Consider the following 20,293-nt stretch of genomic DNA (forward strand, 5'->3'; position numbering starts at 1 on the left):
CTTAAAAAGAAAATAATGTTACCTTATCTTAGGTACTGCCCTAGGTCCTGGGGCATAGAGCAGTAGATAAAACAGACAATCCCTACCCTTATGAAATTTGTGGTCTGTCAAGGAAGGCAGATAATGAACAAGTATTTTTTAATTTAATTAATTAAATTTTTTAATTAAATTAATTAATTAATTAATTAATTTGAGAGACTGTGAGTGAGTGAGAGAGAGAGAGCACCAATGGGGGGAGTGGCAGAAGGAGAGGAAGAAGCAGGCTCCCTTCTGAGCAGAGAGCTGGATGTGGGGCTCTATCCCAGGACCCCAGGATCATGACCTGAGCCAAAGACAGACACCTAACCAACTGAGCCATTTAGGTGCTCCTGAATTTGAATTTCTTGCTTAAGCTAGATATACAATTTGGTTGGCCAAGGGCATCTGTTCTACATTGTCTGATGGAGGCAACACTATCTTGTAATACTGCCCTTTCAACTGGGGTTATTTAGAATCCAACTTAATAGAGGAGGAGAGAGCTAGAAATCTTGAAATGGAATGAAATACTTCTGCCCCAAAGAGACATATGGCATTTTCACTCGTATTTCACATAGAGATCCTAATTTCAGTGGGCTGGAAAAGTGTAGTCATCCAGTTAGCCAGAAGTAAGAGAAGAGAATATTGGCAAGCACTGGGAATGCTTCCCACAGACCACAAATCTGATGACCAAATATTCAGTTCATTCTTCCCACCATGTTATACACTCAACCTTTCCCAAGGGAGAGGATCTCCAATTCTCATTTAATCATGGCATGAAGATCAAAGTCCAGGATCTCTGAGTGGTGCAAAGTGTTCTTCTTATCAAAGCATAATGTGTGGTGGTTATAGATTCAGATGTGGTCACTGTTTATCCAAAGAACTCTGAAATTAAAGCATAATTTATCTCCTTCCATCCTATGCCCCTTACCCAATATACATGGGTAGGATGAAGATATGATAACAGCAATCAATAACCCCATTTATGGTGAGAAAAAATGAAGGCACACAGGCATCACTGTACATTTCATCTCAGAAATGTTCATTTCAGAAATTTACGGTGACTCCTGGCAGATATAGTGAGGGCCATGTAAACTGGGAGTGAGGATTGCTTCTTAATTAGACCCAGAGAATACTTTTAGAAGGAAATCTTTTGCTCATTGTACTCCGTGGCCCTTAGCTCTGTGCTCTTGGAGGGTCTTCTTTTTCTATTTTACTGCTTGGCCAAATCTGAAATGAACATTGTGGAATGTTCTGTTATTTTGATCAGATCATTTTCTGTGTGGGGGCATCCAGGTGACCAAGGGTCATTTTAGGTCTGAAATAGTAATAGGTTTCTGGTTCTTTTATTAGGACAGCTCTCTCAAAATATAATAGGGATCTTGTCTTTTTGATTCTATCAATCTCTATCAGTTGGGAACCATACTCTTCCTTGTTTTTAGGACAAGGTTCCCCAAACTGTTACATGGACAAGATTGGTCAAGCACATCCGTCTCTGTCTGCTTTGACTTAATGGAAGCCACTTTAAGTCTGTTGGCATTGGTGCAAGAGCCAGATCTTGCACACTTAGTCTTGAGCCTTTTTCTCAAGTGAAAAAAGTTGGAAATGAGGACTTTCACTTCTGGCCATGATGGAGAAACCCGGGCCAGATTTCACCTCCTGCTTTATACAACTAGAAAACTGGGGAACTACTGTTTTTAGACATTGAGTAGGAAGTACACAGGATCATGATCCCTGACAAAAAACAAATGAGCCTAGCTCTACGACGGCCTAGCTTTCTACCTGGAGGCACATTTGGAACTATGAAGTAGATAAAGATGCCAAAAAGAACTACAGTTGTCTCAATGAGTTGAGAAGGCAGATTTAAGAATTCAGGGTGTTCAAGTGGCTAGAAATTGTTGAAAAGAGATCCAGAGAGGAAAAATGCCACAGAAAGAAGCTCCAGAAATCTGACTATGAGTTCCCTGGGCTCTTTAGCTGACCAACAATCTGCTTGTGCATGGGATGAAATTCTGGAAGTTCAACTGAGGACAATTGGGAAGCCATGAACTGAAAAGTTCCCAGAACCCATTGAGGGCCACTGTGAAGAGTTTCCATTAACTGCTCAGTAGAGACCAAGGAGGGCCACATCTCAGTTGTAGGGCTACTGTTGACCCTAATAAAGCTTACAAACAAGAGTCAAAAGGATCAGACTAGACAGCAAGTAACTTAATTGTCCACTAGGACAAAGTTCAAACTCCTTAATGGATGACAACAAAATAAAGAATCTCAACAATATAAACTTCATGATATTCAGGATACAGAAAAAAAATTACTAGATACAAAACATTGGGAAGATAATAATTCGAAGAAAAATCAGCCAACAGAAACAGACCCAGACCCATATATATATATTAGACTCTGTGCCCAATGTAGGGCTTACACTCATGACCCCAAGATCAAGAGTTGCATGCTCTACCAACTGAGCCAGCCAAACTCTGCTTACATTTTGCAATATGTATAGGGAGAAGAATTTTGACGTTTACCTCATGTCATATACAAAAATTAACTTGAAATAATGCATCATTCACATAATCATGAATGGTAAAGTTGTAAACTTTCTAGAAGAATGTATAGATACAGACTTTTATGACTCTAGGGTAAGCAAAGTGTTTTTGTTTTTATAAACATCAAAAATATTTTATCATTATTAAAACAGGAACTATTTGAAAGACATCATTAGGAGGCTGAAAATAGGAACCACAGATTGAAAGGAAATATCCAATACATAAATAAAATACATATAAGAGTTCTGTATATATTTAGAATATATATAAAAAATATATTTAGAATATATATAAAATAAATTTATATATTTAGAATATATATAAAATAAATTTATATATAAGTATATATTTATATATAAAAATAAAATTTATATATTTTATATATAACATTAAAATATTAAAATTAAAAATATTTAAAAATGATATTTTATATATAATAATATAGATATATTTAGAATATATATAAAGAATCTTAGAACTCATAACAAGAAGACAAATAGCTCAATATAATATGAACCAGAGATTTGAATGGACACTTCACAAAAGAGCATATACAAATGGTCAGTAACGTGCTCGCTTCGGCAGCACATATACAAATGGTCAGTAAGTACATGAAACAACATTCAACATCATTAGGCATCAGAGAAATGCAAATTAAATTCATGATGAGATACCACTATACACAAATTTGGCTGCAATGAAAAGACTAAGAACCCCAAACGTTAATGATGTATGAAGAGTACCTGGAGCTATTATATATTGCTGGTGGGAAGATAAAATGATAATATGATATGATAAAACCATATTGGAAAACTCTTTGGCATTTTCTTATCAAGATAAACACACATCCTAAGACCCAGCGATTCTGATCTAGATGAAATACCGAAGGAAAATAACAATATGTGTCTATACAGAGGCTTGTATCTGATTATTCAAAGTAGCTTTACTTTTCATAGACAAAAACTGCATACGATCCAAATTTTCATCAGTATGGGTGGATAAAAAAATTATAGTAGTTCCCACAATGGTATAGGACTTAGCAGAAAACATAATGACTTTCTGATATGTGTAACAACATGGATGAATTTTTAAAATATTATGCTGGGTAAAAGAAGCCAGACACAAAGGAAAACATACTGTGTGAGTTTATTACATGAGATTCTAAGGAAACCATATTTAATCTATAGTGATAGAAAGCAGATCAGTTGCTGATTGGGGCTAGGGTAGAGAGAGATTGGGAAAGGGAGGTGAAAATGTTCTATATTTCTATTGGCTACATATAGTTGCCCAAAGTTATCAAACTGTGCCCTTATACCATTTGTATATGCTCTTTTGTGAAGTGTCCATTCAAATCTCTGGTTCATATTATATTGAGCTATTTGTCTTCTTGTTATGAGTTCTAAGATTCTTTATATATATTCCAAATGTATATATAATATGTATTATTATATATAAAATATTATTTTTAAATATTTTTACTTTTAATATTTTAATATATTATTATATATAAAATATATAAATTTTTATTTTTATATATAAATTATATATAAATTTATACTTATATATAAATTTATTTTATATATATCCTAAATATATAAATTTATTTTATATATATTCTAAATGTATTTTTTATATATATTCTAAATATATACAGAACTCATATGTATTTTATGTATGTATTGGATATTTCCTTTCAATCTATGAATTTGATAGTTTGTAAATAAAGTTGATTTTTAAAAATACGATCATTTGTCTCTTAAAGACATTTTAAAAAAGATTTTATTTATTTATTTGAGAGAGAGATTGAGTGGGAGGGAGAGCAAGAGAGAATCTGAAGTAGACTATGCACTGAGTGCAGAGCCTAATGGGGAACTCCATGCAGGGCAATCAAGCCCTGCAAGATTAAGACTCTGAGATCATGACCTGAGCCAAAACTGAGAGTTGAATGTCTAACCAACTGAGCCACCCAGGCGCACCCCCCAAATTCTTAAGCTTAGCTTTTATTCTTCAAAGTCACATAACAGTGACCCGAATATTTCACAAGACCCTGAATATTTTGTCTTCTCTCTACTCTGTTCCACTTGGAAGCCAGCCAATTCTTTTATGGGCTCAACTTTTAAAGTTTTTTAATTTTTAAAATTTTACCTTGTCACATACGGCCTATGCTCGTCTTCCAGGGCTGTTATCACAAAATACCACCCACTGGGTAGCTTAAACTCCAGAAATGTGTTTTCTCACAGTTTCTGGAGGCTAGAAATCCAAGGTCAAGGTGCTGGCAGGATTGATTTCTTCTGAGACCCCTTGTCCAGATGGCTGTGTCCCCATCTGGTCTTTTCTCTGTGTGTTGGCCCTTGGTGTCTGTCTCTTTCATTCTCTTTTCTTATAAGGGACATCAGTCGTAATGGATCAGGGCCTCAACCTTATGATCTCATTTAGCCTTAATTACCTCCATAAAGGTCCTATTTCCAAATATAGTCACACTGGGCACAAGGGCTTTGACATTGGAATTTTGAAGTCCCTCATTTCAAGTCTGTGCAATTCTGCTCTCTGGCCCCCCCAAATTCATGTCCTTTTCATATGCAAAAACATTCACTTCCTCCTAGCAATCCCCCCAAATTCTGGTCATTCTAGCATCAGCTCCAGCTCCACAGTCTCAGCTTGATATCAAATTTAAACCAGGAGTGGGTGAGACTGGTGGCGAGATCCAGCCTGAGGCAGAATTTCTTTCCAGCTGTGAATCTGACAACAGACAAGTTAGGTGCATCCAAACTGTAATGGTGGGTCAGGCATGGGACAGACATTCCCATTCCAAAAGGCAGAAAATGACAGGACAAAAGGGGTGACAGTTTCCAAGCAAGTCCCCTACTTAGCAAGATGAATTTCAATAGATCGACTCCCCACCCCCCTCCCGCCATTAGATCTGAAGGCTCAAGAATCCTCATTTTTGGCTCCATCCTCTCTGCTCTCCAAGCCCACTGAGGCATGATTGGGTGGCAGCACTGTCCTCTGAGGCTCTGTGTCATGGCCTTGCCTCTGGCCCCATGAAAATGACGAGATAGCCTTACCTTCTGAAAACAAGGAGGAGATGGCCCTGCCCCTAGGTCTATGATGGCAGTGACAGCCCTGTGGTTTTTGAATCACCCTTGGGACCATTCTTTCTCTTTCATGGATGATCATGTAATGCATGTTGGCAGCCAGATAGCTCTATTGTCCCATCCTGTAGAATCCCAGAATTCCCATAGTCTTGCTTCGTTTCATCCTGCCTTTACCCCCTCTAGTCCATAGTGGTAGTGTCCCTGCTGGCATAATACTGTCTCTATGCCTCACTCCTGCCCAAATGGCTGCTTAAACTGATGAGTGCAACCTATGATCTCTTTATCAAATAATTTCCAACCACACCCTTGGTGTTCTCTCTAGGACATGCTTTCTCTCTTTCTTTCTCTTTTCTTCTTTTCTTCCTTCCTTCCTCCCCTCCTATCTCGTTCCTCTCCCTCCTTACCTCCCATCCTTCTTCCTTCCATCTCCCCCCCCCCGCCATCTCCTCCCCTTCACCTGTCCTCTTACCCTCCCTTCCTTCCTTCCTGCAATATGCATTGGCTGAACACTTTCTAAATCTTTGACTTCTGGTTCCTTTTTGCTTGGTAATGAATTTCTCCTTCTTCTCCCCCATTTTACTATAAACAATTTCTTCTAAGGAAATAGGTTTGCACCTTCAAGTCCCCTCAGCTAAATATCCAAGTTCATCATCTTTAATTTCTACTTTCCAGAAAACATAGAACAGAATTTGGTCAAGCTCTTTGCCACTTAGCTGGCACTCTGGCTAGGTCTTTAAAAGACCATTCCACCATTCTCTCAAGACTACTGCTTCAAGGTGGTGGAGAATATGGTCATACCAGTGAACTCTACGAGCATGGGCCCATTGCCTCACTTCATTTGCTGTAAAGTGAGTTCCTTGATCTGAAGCAGTGCCATGTGGAATATACCATGACAGTGGATAAGGCATTATGTATGTTCCCAGATGGTAGTTTTGGCAGAAGCACTGCATGCAGGGAAGACAAATCCATATCCAGAGTCTGTTTTCCAGTATGAAGGACATGTTGCTCTGTCATGATGGAAGTGGTCCAATGTAATCTGCCTGCCACTAGATAGCTGGCTGGTCATCCAGGGCGGTGGTATCGTACTAGAGACTCAGTTTTGTTCTCACTGCTGGCAGACTGAGCACTCAGCAAGGGCCATAGTCTGGTCAGTCTTGGTGAGTGGAAATCCATGTTGCTGAATCTATGCATAACCATCTCTGCCATCATGTCCACTTTGTTCCTGAGACCACCAGATGATGAGGTGGTTAGTGGGAAGAGAGGCTAACTAGTATCCAAAGAACAGATCACCTTCTCTAGTTAGTTGTTCAAACCTTCTCTGCTGAGGTAACTCTTTGTTGAACATTCCCATGGTATACAAATATCTTCACACTGTCTGCCCTTTCGGAGAGGTCTATTCATATAACTCTTTGCCAAACTTGTCACCAATTTTCCACCACTGCTTATTCATTGGTCCATAGTCTGTCCCCAAGTTATTGCAGGTAACAACGTTACCACATATTTTTCCACTGTTTTTATAACTTTCATGATCGGTTTCCCCCATTACCCACAGAACAACTAGTTAAGCCAGCCCCACCTATTTTGGGATTTTGTTACAACTTTATGCCATTCCCCGTGGGGAGGCTCCACATGTGGCTTCAGGATGAGAGTTGGAAAACGTCGTGGGGAAGTGTGATCCTCTGTGTACTCAAAATTAGAGAAACTTTGGATATTGGTATACTTGAGTATTATCTACCTTAAGAGCATAGGGTTAGACATTAACATTTGTTGCTTCCTTTTGATCACTCAAAACTTATGCAACCCTGTAACTAGAGTGCCAGCAAAAGCAATGGCAAGCCTAATATACTTGATCTTGATTGTTGAACAATATGGGTTTGAAATGCTGTGGACATGAGTTAAACTCTTTATGTTCTGTGTTGGTGCCATGTATGATGCTGGGCCTGAAGATAGCAGGCAGGCCTTTTGGAAGGAAAGATGGGCATTTTCACGGTCAGTTTTCTGTGTTAACTTGGTTAGGCTGTTGTCCCTAGTCATCGAATCTGGGGCTTTGAAGATACTTTGTATATGTGACTGAAGTCTATAATCAGTTTCAGTAGTGAGGATTATCCTCCATCATCTGGGTGGGCCTGATCCAATCAATTAGAAGGTAGAACTCAGACTACCTAGATAAAGAAATTGCACCTCTGGACTGTAGCTTTACGTCGTGCCTGAGAGGTCCAGCCTGCCCTGCCCTTCCTGATGGCTTGCCTTACAGATTTTGGACTTGTCTCACCAGCTTTCAGTATAAGCTACTTCTTTGTGATAATTCTCTCTCTCTCTCTCTCTCTCTCCTTAATATATGTCTCCTACAGGTTCTGTCTCCATGGTGGAACCCTGACTGATACAGACACATCGTGAGAAAGAATAGGGACACACTGGAACCCACAAGGACAAAGGAGAGCCTGTCTTAATCTCTAACCACCTCCACCTCCACCTCCAAACCTCCACTCTGGTGCTGCTGCTGACCTCCACCCTGATGCTGGTGCGTAGGAAAAGCTGGCACCCTCTGTCGTGGAGCTAGCATGCACTTCGTTCAGGAGCTAGAGAAGCAGCAGGATCTAGCCGGAACTGCTACAGACCTAGTTGCTTTGTCATGCTGACAAGGTGAGCCAACAGATCCATGACAAAGCACGTGAGCTCCAACATCACCTGACTTGGCATTGACCTTCCCAGTACAAACATGGCCGCTGCTTCCCTTCTACCTTCCAAACCCTGTGCACTTTTTTCCTGTGCCCCATCCTAGCCCAGAACCATACTGAGAAGCGGATTTTGGGAAGCACTGTTTCAGCTTAGCTAGGTTGACACAGTACAAAACCACCACTACCACCAGGTATCTTGGCGGGGGCAGGGGGACAGGGGTTTCTTAGAAGCCTCCATATGATTTTATATCTCATTGGCCAGAATCTGCAGGCCACATCTGACTGCATGTCTAAAAATCAAGGATTCTCTTCTCAAGAAAGGGAGATGGATACCAGGGTCAATGACTAATAGTCTCTGTCGCAGAACTACTCTTAACAGGACCTAGCTCCTACCTCCTAGAGTTTAATTTTTAGAAAGGGAAAGACCCTGGACCAACCTCGACTGAGCTTAGAATTTCCAGTTAAATGGAAATACTTCCCCTTCATAATCCCTAGGAAAACTTCACCGAGTGTTTTTATGTTTAAAGAACTTTTCATAGGTCAAAGTATTATCCTCACAACATCAGTGAACGACTATAAGCAGGCAATCCTTTACCCTGGGTGTCAGAGTGTGCCATAGATCAGCAGCAGGAGTTTTTAAAGGCCTTTCGAGGGAATGTTTTCTTCCCCTGGAAGAAGAAAAGATGGGATCAGGGACCAGGGGCCTCCCATGTATATCTGCTTTTAGTACAATGAAAAAGACACCCATTTAGATAATGGATTTACAGAGATGGAATAGATTTTCTTTAAATACCTCTTAGTACAAATTCAACCAAATCAACTACAGCTCATATTTGTGCGGTGATAATAATATGTAGTATCTACTGAGCTTCATCAAAGGCCAGGTACTGGTCTAAGGAAGTTAGATAGATTGTCTCATTTATTCTCATGAGAACCACGTGCTAGCACTATTTTCCATATTTTACAAAGAACCAAAGTGCAAATGGATAAAATCCATTCAGCAAGATTATATAAACAGCCAGGATCAACCCAGGGACATGGGGTTCCAGGTCCTCTCTCTTGCTTTTTGCCTGATGCACCTTTGCATCCTTACTTATCCCAGAAACAGGACATCCAGGACCTCCTCTTTCCTAGGGCAGGAATGTGAATACAGGGGAAAAAGCATTTCAATGACAAGGATCTACACCAAAAGGGAGTTTTTTTGCTGAGCCCATAGATAACTGGGGAGTTCAATGATTAGAAGCTCCTTTCTCGGATCATTCTCCTTAAATTCAGTTAAATAAATAATAACTTCTTACTATATTGGCATCAGTTCTCATAGAAAAATCTGGAAACTGAATAATGAAGGACGGGAAGGGTGGGGTAGAGGTGGGGGAGCTTAGCACTTCTACTGCGGACCTGCAGGAGTGCCCTTGGGTGGTCTGCAGGCTTCCTCCCACACCTACTGGACAGAGGCTTCCCCCCTAAGTTCTAGAGGAAGCTGGGGGCGCGGGGGGGGGGGTACCCTGGGACTTTGCAGAGCACAGGGGCTCAATAGCTAGTTCAGAAAGGAGTACTTGAAGGAAGAGGGTTGGGAGCACAGTATTAGCGTCAGGACCTTCTCGACTGCGGCAGTCCGCTCCATTTTAGGTTGAAGGTACCCCTGGGACGACAGATGTTGTTTACTCCAGTTACCCGGATCCCCTGGGACCAGGAGCCCACCCGCAGCACCGTAACTAGCTGGTTTCCTTTGCAGGGTTGGTGTGGGATTGGACACGGAGCCGGGGTGCGTGGATATGCTGACAGACGCCCTGGCGACCCCCAGTTAAGGAGGAATTGGAGGGCAGAGGATGTGAGTTTTCGATGCTCTTGAAATGGCTTCATACCTCTTTTTTTTTTTTTTTTTTTTTTTGGCAACGTGCCTGGCAGACAAAACCCCCACCAGGTCGAGTGTTGCAGAAGATGTGAAACGAGCCCGAAGCCCATAAACCTATGGAGAATTCTGTTTCCATTTGCAGGCATCTGGGAACAAAAGGTCCCAGCACGACAGACTGCCCCGCGGTCCCCGCGTCTCGGAACCCTCCCCGCAGCGCTCCCCACCTCTCTTTTCATTTGAAACGTGGCAGTGGCACGTGCGAAGGCCGGACCGAACCGCAGCCCCGAAAGCCGAGGGCCAGCGACGCCCGAGCCGTCCGAGAAGGCGGGAGACTCCGGGCCGGAGCTGGAGGGCGCTCCCGGCTCCGCGGGCTCCCGGCGCGGCCCGCGCCCCCCCTCAGCGGCTGGAGCTGGGCTATAAATAGCGCGGGGCGGGGCGGGCGGGGCGGGCGGGGGGAGGCTCCCGGCCCTCGGCTCCGCGGGGAAGCCGGCGCCGCGGGCCGCGTGAACCCCCGGCCGCCTCGTCCGTGCCGCCTCCCCCTCTGCCCCCGAGCTCGGGGTAACACCCGGGACTCGGCCTAGAGGCAGACGCGCGCACCCGCACCCGCACCCGCACCCGCACCCGCACCCGCAGGCGCGCACACGGGTGTTTGGTCCGTGTATCCCCCTACCCACTCCCCTCCTTCCTTCGAACGGCTTCAATCCAAACCTTAAAATTAAAGCCATCCCCAAATTTGGTCTTGGGGATCTTGCTGGCTGTCGGATTTCGGTGCAGCGTTCCCTCCCCCGCGCTGCTGCTGCTGCCGCTTAAGGACACTTACTTGCCCCGGGAGGGAACGGTCAAGTGGAAGCTGTGTGTGGGCGTGCGTGTGTGTGCGCGCGTGTGTGCGCGTGTGGCTTCTTTGGGGCACATGCACACCCCGCCGTAGCCTCCGGATCGGCAGTCCCGCCGCCGGGGCTTGTCCCTGCCAGCCAAGGACTCCACAAGGAGGGAGTCCCCGGTCCCCGGCAGGGCAGCCTGCGAGCGGCTTCGGTGCTGGGCACGCTCGGGGCGGAGGAAGCCCGGCGAGGAGCGGGGTCCTCCCACGGAGGGGCCGGAGCTGCCCCCCGCCGCGCCCCCCGCCCGGCCCCCGCGCCCCCAGACCGCCCCCCCCCCCCCCGTGCTCTGCGCACCCGACTCCGGGAGGGGGAGGGAGGGGCGCGGCGCCCTCCCGGGCCGCGAGCGGTCACGGAATCTGACACCCGGACAGGCAGCTGGTCCCCGGCCAGGACGCCCCGCGCCTTCTCCAATGGAAACAGTCTCTCCCAGGGAACCTGCCCGAATTCCCGGTGGAATCTCACCTGGGCTTTGGCTCCTGGCGCATTTCACCCAGGCCGCATCTACCATCACTTCGAGGCAAGGAAGGCCCCCGATGGAGCGGGGCTCTTGGTGGCCGAACAAGGTAAGCTCTCGACTAAGGTGACATTGACTGGGGGGGGGGGGGGACTGCTCGGATTTAATGGGGACCACCTTCTCCCAGGCAGGATGGTGAAGTTAAGTTTGTCTTGGGCTGCCACTCCTCCCCTTCCCCCCTTCCGGGCCTCTTTCTGCTTTACCTTTCCCCCACCCCTACTCCTGCCTTAAAAAGAGAATAATTCCCGCGGGGGTAGGTGGTGGTGGAGGGACTCCCTTAGGTTTTTATTTTCAGCATTTTTGTGTCCTACACTAGACGCCAGGGCCTCAGTGCCACCGGAAATCTCCCATCTCCCTTCCACCTCTTCCCTTTTCTCTGTCCTTTTACCCTTGCCTCTTACTTCTCCGCTCCCCACTTCCCTTATCCAACCTACTTTTATTTCTTTGCCATCCCCCAATTCTGACTTCTCTTTCTTCCCTTGGAAAATATGCACCAAAATAAAGGGAGAGAAGGAGAATGTTGTGATTCTGTGTGTAACGCAATGCTGGGGTTGTAGGGTGTATGGATTGATGGCTCATGAATCATTTATTCCTGAAGCATTGTTGAGCCTTTGCTCTGTGCTGATATTCAGCTTCTTCATGTGCGGGATGACCAGGCCATTTTTTGGGGGGAAATAAGCAGCATCCCCCTAAACTTTTCCCCAAGTACTTTCCACTTTCCTTCAGGCTGTGGGAAGGGGCATCTGTAGGACCAGGGAGATGTAGAACCCCTTGGAGAAGAGGAAGCTCATTAGGGCCAGACTGCTTTGGTGCCTTGTGCTGGGTGGTCATGGAGTAGTGACAATGACATTCACACATGAATCATAGTGATGGACATTTATGGAGCACTCGCTGTGTCTATGGTGTTTTCTAAGAACTTTGCAAGTATTAACTCATTTGAGCCTCACAAGGAGCTCATGGAGCAAGGATTACTATGATCTCTTTTGTACATGTGCAGCTCAGGAACAGATGATTTCAGGGATGTGTTCATGATCACACAGCTGGTAGTAGGGAGCTGAGATTGCAACGTAGAGCGCCTGCGTCTGACTGTGGAACACAACTCTGAATGTGTTCACAGACTTACCTAGCAAGCAAAGTTCCTTGGAGTTTTTATTTTAGTTGAGGGAGACAGACAGACAATATATCAGGTAACAAAGTAGATAATTTTAGGAAATAACAGATACCCCAAAGGAAAGGGAATAGAGTGATGTCCTGGGGACTGGTTGGTTGCACGTGGAGGGTGGCTAGGGAAATTCTCTGTGGGTGGCTTTTGGATATTCAGATCTCAAAGCATTGAGGAGAGGACATAAATGGCCAGGGAGCATAGGAAGTGACAAACATTACCTTTAGTAATCAGGCAAATGCCAGTCAAGGCCACGTTGAGATATCTTGTATGTGTTCTCTGTTAAACACCTGCAAGACTTTCTCACAGGTATAAGCCTGGAAGCAAATTGAACTGTTTGATCACAAGTATATGGATATTCAAATTAGGATATAATGCTAAACTGTTTTCTGAAGTCTTTGTACCAATTCATTCTCCCACCAGTGATTCTGGAAAGTCCCGTGAAGCCACATCCTGTTTGAGCACTTAATAATGTTAGACTTTTTAATTTGGGGCCAACCAAATGGATACAAAAGGATATCTCAGTGTGGCCTAACGATGAAAACCTGGCATGAACTCCAGCATCCATACTGAAGAGTGGATGAATGTTGTGATATTGTCACATGGTTGAATATTATACAGTAGTCAACAATGAATAAAGCAAATGACATTACAATATGATTAGATTTTAGCAATATATGATTAAATGAAAATTAAGTCTCAAAGATTACATATAGTATGATAATCTTTTATGACATTAAATACTACTGAAATAAAAAACCCTAAATGTTTAAGACTACGTATGCACTTGACCCTTCAACAACATGGGGGGTTGGGGCATCGAAATCCATGAATAATTTTGAGTCCCCCAAAATGTATACTAATAGCCTACTGTTGACCTTCATCCTGCACATGAAGAAGCCTTACTGATAACATAAACTGTTGATTAACACACATTTTCTGTGTTATATGTAATATATACTGTATTTTTATAATACCCTTTTCTTAGTATTTTTGGAGTTCCTAGGCTTTATGGTTCATCTCTGAGTTTTTTCAAATTGTTGAACATCTCCAAAAGTTTTTCCAACACATTTATTGAAAATAATGCACGTATAAGCAGACCTATGCAGTTCAAACTCATGTTGTTTAAAGGTCAAATATATGTATAGATGCAATAACGTTATAGAAATAGGAAAGCAAGAGGTTGAGGAATGTGGGATCTGTGCTTATGCCTCCATCCAGTGGTGAGAAGCTGGGGGACCATATGGTTAGTTAGACCCAAGTCATTGGCAAGGTCCCACCTGTGTTTTGGCTTAGGTTCAGGTATGCTTATTTCATTATTAAGAATAACTAGTAAGTAATGATGTGTGACAGGGAATGCATGGGCTAATGATGACAGTAGGTGCTAAACCAAATAGTAAGACTAATCCTGTTCTATGTACTGTGATCCAAAGTGGCAGGTAGGAAAGAACACAAGTAGATATCTCAAGTTAGAGGGCAGGGAGCTTGATGTTTTGAAGGACAAGAAAAATGGTCAGAGGCAGGGTGGGCCAGCAAGTAGGTCATGCAGGACCTTGGAGGTCAAGGTAGAGAATGAAGGTTTTGAGCAGAAAGATGAAATTATTGGGTTTAAGATTCTTAAAGGCCACTCTGGGGGCACCTGGGTGGCTTAGTCGGTTAAACATCCGACTCTTGATCTCAGCTCAGGTCTTGATCTCAGCGTCATGGGTTCAAGCCCTTCACTGGGCTACAAAATTAAAGAAAAAAAGAGGCCACTCTGGATGCTATGTGTAGAACAGACTGGGATCATCAATTGGGAGGCCACTGCAGTAGTAGAGAGAGGATGGTGGTGGGCGTGTGACTGTGTTTCTGCAGGTTGTGTACTCCCTGATGCACCAATCTTAGGGTCAAGTGGAGGTTGTTGTTTAGCCTGGGCTATGCTTGCCAGTGAATAGTTTAGTGCCAGGCCCATGAAGGCCTGGAGAAGGGCACCTTTTCAAATGTGTACATTGGGCTCTGTAGGCCAGAAACAGCCCAGTGATGGATCAGGGTGGTGAGAATGAACTTGAAGAGAAGTGAGTATCTTCAGGACCTATTTTGGAGGTGAAATGGATAGAACTATTGATGGATTGGATGTAGGGGTTTGAAAGGGAAGAAGAGGAGTCAAAGGTAACGATTTTTATTTGATGGGGAGGATATTGATGCTGTTTACAGAGAAGAGGAAGAACAGAGAAGACAAGAAAATCATATTATAGAGTGGTTAATTTTGAAATGCTGTTAGAGGGCCCAGTAAAAATGTCTGATGGGGAAACTGGGTGTGGGTCTGAAGCTTGAGGGGGAATTTGGGGAAATGGACGTAAAAATGGGAACTATAAGACTGAGTGCAAGTTCCTCCACTCGGTTGTCAATGTCACACTGAATTCTTTCAGGGCAGAGATATTTTGTCTTTCTTACCCCTGGCAGAGTGTAAAGTAAAATAGATTATCGATAAATACGGGTTGACCAGATGATAGAGCAGATTAACATTTAAAGTGTGAAGAAATAGAGGGGACACATTCTAGGGACTGGGCCCTGCCAATATCTAAATGTGGAGGCTGTGTGGTTTTCACTCCTCTTGAGGGGGAAGCAATTCTGATGGTGCCAGTCCATCAGGAGGACGTGACCCAATGGTCTTGGGACCAGTGTCACATATGGGTGCCCAGAGTGACTCAGAGCAGCCAGAATTGATGAGGAGTGAAGAGTGAAGACACAGAATGGCCAGGAGAGCCCTGACGGTCAGAGAAGGGCCATGAGGGGGCATGAACACACAGAGCAACTCAGTCCAGCATGCGGCAGGCCTGTGGGCACCGGGATGGAGTGAAACCAGGAAGAGGAGAGAGGACCAGGGCTTGAATGAAAGGATCCGAAGCAGTTGGTACAAATGAAGGCCAGTGAATTGCAGGCATATTTGATAATCACCAGGTTACTGCTTGGGCCTGGCCACCACATGCCTACCACCCCATTCCCACGGGACCACGGGTTCTGTTGTCCTTCATGGCATCCCGTGCCAGATATCCCTGCTAGGCTTCCCCTGCAGGACTTGCCTTCCCAGGACCCTCCCGGTGCCATGCCTGAGGAGCTGGCCCTGCCCTACTGCATTTGGGCCTGATAAGGTCCTCCCATGTCACCACATCCCGTCACTCTGCTGACACCGAGTTTCCCAGCCACCATGTCATTGCAGTTCACATCTTGCTTGTCTGTCCCCTCTCCTCAAGTGGCCACCCCTCATCCCTACTCACTGTCCCATCTGTAGCACCAGCACAGTGCCTAGCTTATAGTATGTGTGCAGATTGCAGAAGGAAGATACCAAGGAGGAGGAAAGACTCTTGCTTGGCTGATCAAGATGAGACCATCTCATTCTCACTGAAGATGAAAGCACAGGGACCTCTCTTTGCTCAGACAGCTAGGTTCAGTATTGCTGAAGATTGTAGGGCTTTGGAGAAAGAACAGAGCATATAGTGTGGGTAGGCCACTGAACCTCTGAGATGCTCCATTTCTTTATCTATAAAATGTGGATAGGAACAAAACCTTCTGTCTTTTGCTATTGTGAGTTAGGTTTTGTTTTTGTTTTTGTTTTTTAAAGAGTGAGAGAGCGAGCGCGTGTGCAAGGGAGTGGGGGGAGCAGCAGGGAGTGAGGGAGAGAGAGAATCTTGAGCAGGCTCCATGCTTGGTGCAGAGCTGGACATGCGGCTCCATCTCACAATCCTGAGATCGAGCCCTGAGCCAAAATCAAGAGTCACATGCTCAACTGACTGAGCCAGGTGCCAGGTGCCAGGTGCCCCTGGCATTGTGAGTTTTACATTAGATAATGAGGTAAAGCTTCTTAGCATAATGCCTGCATGGGATTTGGGTCTAAAGTTTAACTATCATGATCTTCCAGGATGTTTCATTATCAATGCCTCTTTTTTTTTTTGTCTGACTTCAAGGAAGCTTCTAATTTTGAGCATTTAGACTCCTTATCCAGAGGAGCCAGGGCTCTGGCAGCGAGGTAGTAGCCATGTGTGGCAGATAGGGAGTTGGGCATGTGGGCACCTGCAGCTTCTCTTTCACACATTACGCCACACGGTTTTCTACTGCACATAATTCACGGCCAGCCAGGAGTCTGGATAACAGTGAGGATTCAGAATTTATTCATTGAGCATTCCATAAACTGTGATTGAATATCTTCCTATGTAAATGGAGACACAATGATGACTAACACACTGTCTCTGCTTTCAAGGAAATCGAAGTCTAGTTAGGGAGGCAGATAAATAGACGATGAGAATCTGCACATTCATTGGATCACTTTTGATGCAGGCCCTCAACCCCAAAACCCCTCCTCTCCTACATCACTCCACTAGTGCTGGGAAGCATGGTGTGAACTTGGCACTAGCAAGGGTCCCTTTTGTCTGTCCGTGTATTTACAATGCACAAATCATGTTCTCTTTGAGTTATTTCATGTGATTTTGATATCAGTTTTATGAAATATGTAGAGCTTACTGTTCTCATTTTATGAATGAAATCTTGGACTCCAGTGAGTAGCTTCTTTTAAGTAAGGCAGAGTGGCTTATGTGGGACACTGCCATAACCTGTCTTCCAGCCTCTTCCATCATCCTTCTGTTGTTCTCATTTAGGAGTCTGGCTCACCACCTTTGGGGGCTGGGGTTTAGTTTTGGTTCTGGGTTCACACCCTCAGATTGGATGGCCAAGTTTAGTTTCCCTATTGGGACCTTTGCTCTCTGGAGACTGAAGCTGACAACTCATCCCATGCTGGAGGCTTTGTGCAACTCTTCTGATCTCCAGGCTGCCATCTTAGTACTGGCCAGGAGCGTCATGATGGTGATGGTGATGGTCATGATGATTCCTTTGAGAGAAGGGATCAGTGATAGAAGCTAATGAGTTATGCTTGAGCAGCTGGGAAATGGAGGAAGTGGAAGAAGAATGTTTTCATTTCTCAGTAACATTGCTGGACTATTCTCTTGGCTGGTGAAAGAATGTACAAATCACTTTAGCCTCCTTACAAATGGAGAAGTATTTATACTTTAACAGAGAGGTTTTAGCGACAGGGGTTTGCTTATGAAACATGTAGAAGTCTTCCGTAGAGAATACAGCAGTGAATAAAATCTGCTTATGGTTATTTACTTAAGGAATATGTCTTTTCAAAAAATGTAGTTAGGGCAAGTGAATATGGATTCACATATGGGTGAACAGCAGAGTGACGGGATGTGGTGACATGGGAGGACCTTGTCAGGCCCAAATGCAGTAGGGCAGGGCCAGCTCCTCAGGCATGGCACCGGGAGGGTCCTGGGAAGGCAAGTCCTGCAGGGGAAGCCTAGCAGGGATATCTGGCACGGGATGCCATGAAGGACAACAGAACCCGTGGTCCCGTGGGAATGGGGTGGTAGGCATGTGGTGGCCAGGCCCAAGCAGTAACCTGGTGATTATCAAATATGCCTGCAATTCACTGGCCTTCATTTGTACCAACTGCTTCGGATCCTTTCATTCAAGCCCTGGTCCTCTCTCCTCTTCCTGGTTTCACTCCATCCCGGTGCCCACAGGCCTGCCGCATGCTGGACTGAGTTGCTGTGTGTAGCTCATGCCCCCTCATGGCCCTTCTCTGACCGTCAGGGCTCTCCTGGCCACTCTGTGTCTTCACTCTTCACTCCTCATCAATTCTGGCTGCTCTGAGTCACTCTGGGCACCCATATGTGAACCCATATTCACAGATGTACCTGTCATGTGACCATAACATGGGGAAGTGAGTTTGTTGAGAGCACGTGTTTTTTCCAGTCTACCTCTGTATGTTTTATCTTTGTGGAAGATAATATCTAGTATTTTTGCTGCCCACAGATTGTGTGGGTGGGGCAACTCAGACTCTTCCTGCCAGACCTGCAGCAAGACCAGGATTTTCACTGTAGCAGGTCAAGAAATCTGGAAGGAGTGACCTCTCTCCTCATATCTTTAACCTTACCACAATAGCTTTGATTATGTTATCTTATTCAGGAGGAAAACCAGTTAACTGGTCATTATCTTTGAATTTACCTAGGAAGTTTGGGAAAACCTGAGAAATAAAAGCCATCATGTATCAAAGATGAGTTCAGAAAAGGGTTTTTTAAATTCCATTTGCTTCATTGAGTTAGGGATCAAGTTATATGTTAATTGACTGGTAAAGAAATCCTACTGAAAATTTTATTCCATATGCAGGGAAAGTAGTCTGATTAGTAAAAAGCCTGAATTACAGTGTGTGTGTATTTTAAGAGCTACCTTTGCTTTACTTTCAATTCATGCAATAATGGGACTAACAAAGTGTTTTGCATTCTAGTCTTCTCTTCATGTATTTATGTCAGTTGGATATAAACAGATGAGTCCTTAAAACATTTATTTTTGTTTTAAGGTGGTCAAAATTTTAGGGTATTGATTTGCTTGGGAGCACTCTCCATTGTACATAGGAGCATGTCAGCCCAAACTAGTTCAAAAGAGCATCATTTTGAAATTGTTGAAACCTTCATTATTCCTACTGTAAATTCAGATTGAAAACCAAATATCCAATCATGGATCAAACTTGATTTTTCTGCCTAACTTTGAGATTTTTTTTCATCTTCACGTTGGAGAAAATGTTGCCACCTGAATTGTCTTGATGGGTTTGATGTGCTTTGGAGGACACAGGCCTTGCCAACTGCAGACATCTGTGCTCAGCACACCCTTCACTCCAGACTCCAGCATCTGTTGTGGGTGTAAAAATGGTTTTATACAGCCCCTCCAATAAATGACTGAAAAAAAAAAAAGTCTCACATGATGATTATCATGTGTATGTCTGAAGATGCTGGCTGTATTGGTCAAGACATATCTGGCCAGTTAGCATTGATTGACTCCTCCTGCTATGCTTCTTCTACCTTTTACTGCAAACTCAAAATCTGATTTTGCTTTGTGGGGGATGGTAGAGATCGAAGAAGATGAAAGCATCTTACCATAGGCAGACCAGACCAGTGCTTCTTGAATTCATGCTTTCAAAACACAGATTGCTGGGCTCTACTCCCAGATATCCTGACTCAGTGTCAGAAATTCACCAAATGTCCATGTCTAACAAGGGCTCAGGTGGTGCTGATGTTGCTGGCCCGTGGAACATGCTTCAAGCAGCACTGGCCTAGGTCATTCATTTGGAAGAAACTTCACTGGTAACAGTGGAACTGCAGTTCCAAAGTCATCAGGATGTGATCTGCAGAGCAGAGGCAGGTAAAGCAATGCATAGGGCGACCAGCTGTCCAGATTGACCTGTACAGTCTTGGCTTTGGCACTAAAAGTCTTGTGTTCCAGGGAAACACTCATTCCCAGGCACACAGGAAATTTAGTCCCTCAGAAAACATAGTAGTCTGGCTTCTTGTGGTTGCTTTGTCATTGTGTTTCATTTAAATTTTAAACCCAAGACGAGCCACTGAGTATGCTGTGAAATGACAAGTTACCATGTACAACTGAGGACTCCCAGGTCGGATGCTAAGCTTTTCTTTTTTTAAGATTTTATTTGTTTATTTGTGAGAGACCGAGACACAGGTAGA

At 44.2% G+C, this 20,293-nt stretch overlaps 1 protein-coding gene across 1 annotated transcript in view; it reads left to right on the forward strand.

Annotated features, from left to right (window-relative positions):
- LOC144321904 (uncharacterized) overlaps nucleotides 1–10,921 on the forward strand; it is a 104,024-nt gene extending 93,103 nt beyond the window's left edge. Inside the window, exons 3-5 of the mRNA XM_077911248.1 lie at nucleotides 8,008–8,177; nucleotides 10,070–10,165; nucleotides 10,332–10,921. Coding sequence (XP_077767374.1) covers nucleotides 8,172–8,177; nucleotides 10,070–10,165; nucleotides 10,332–10,613 — 384 coding nt within the window. The 5' untranslated portion in view covers nucleotides 8,008–8,171 and the 3' untranslated portion in view covers nucleotides 10,614–10,921. The remainder of the gene's footprint in view (nucleotides 1–8,007; nucleotides 8,178–10,069; nucleotides 10,166–10,331) is intronic.
- The last annotated feature ends 9,372 nt before the right edge of the window (nucleotides 10,922–20,293 follow it).

Source organism: Canis aureus, chromosome 10 (assembly GCF_053574225.1).
Source record: "Canis aureus isolate CA01 chromosome 10, VMU_Caureus_v.1.0, whole genome shotgun sequence".
Lineage (NCBI taxonomy): Eukaryota > Metazoa > Chordata > Mammalia > Carnivora > Canidae > Canis > Canis aureus.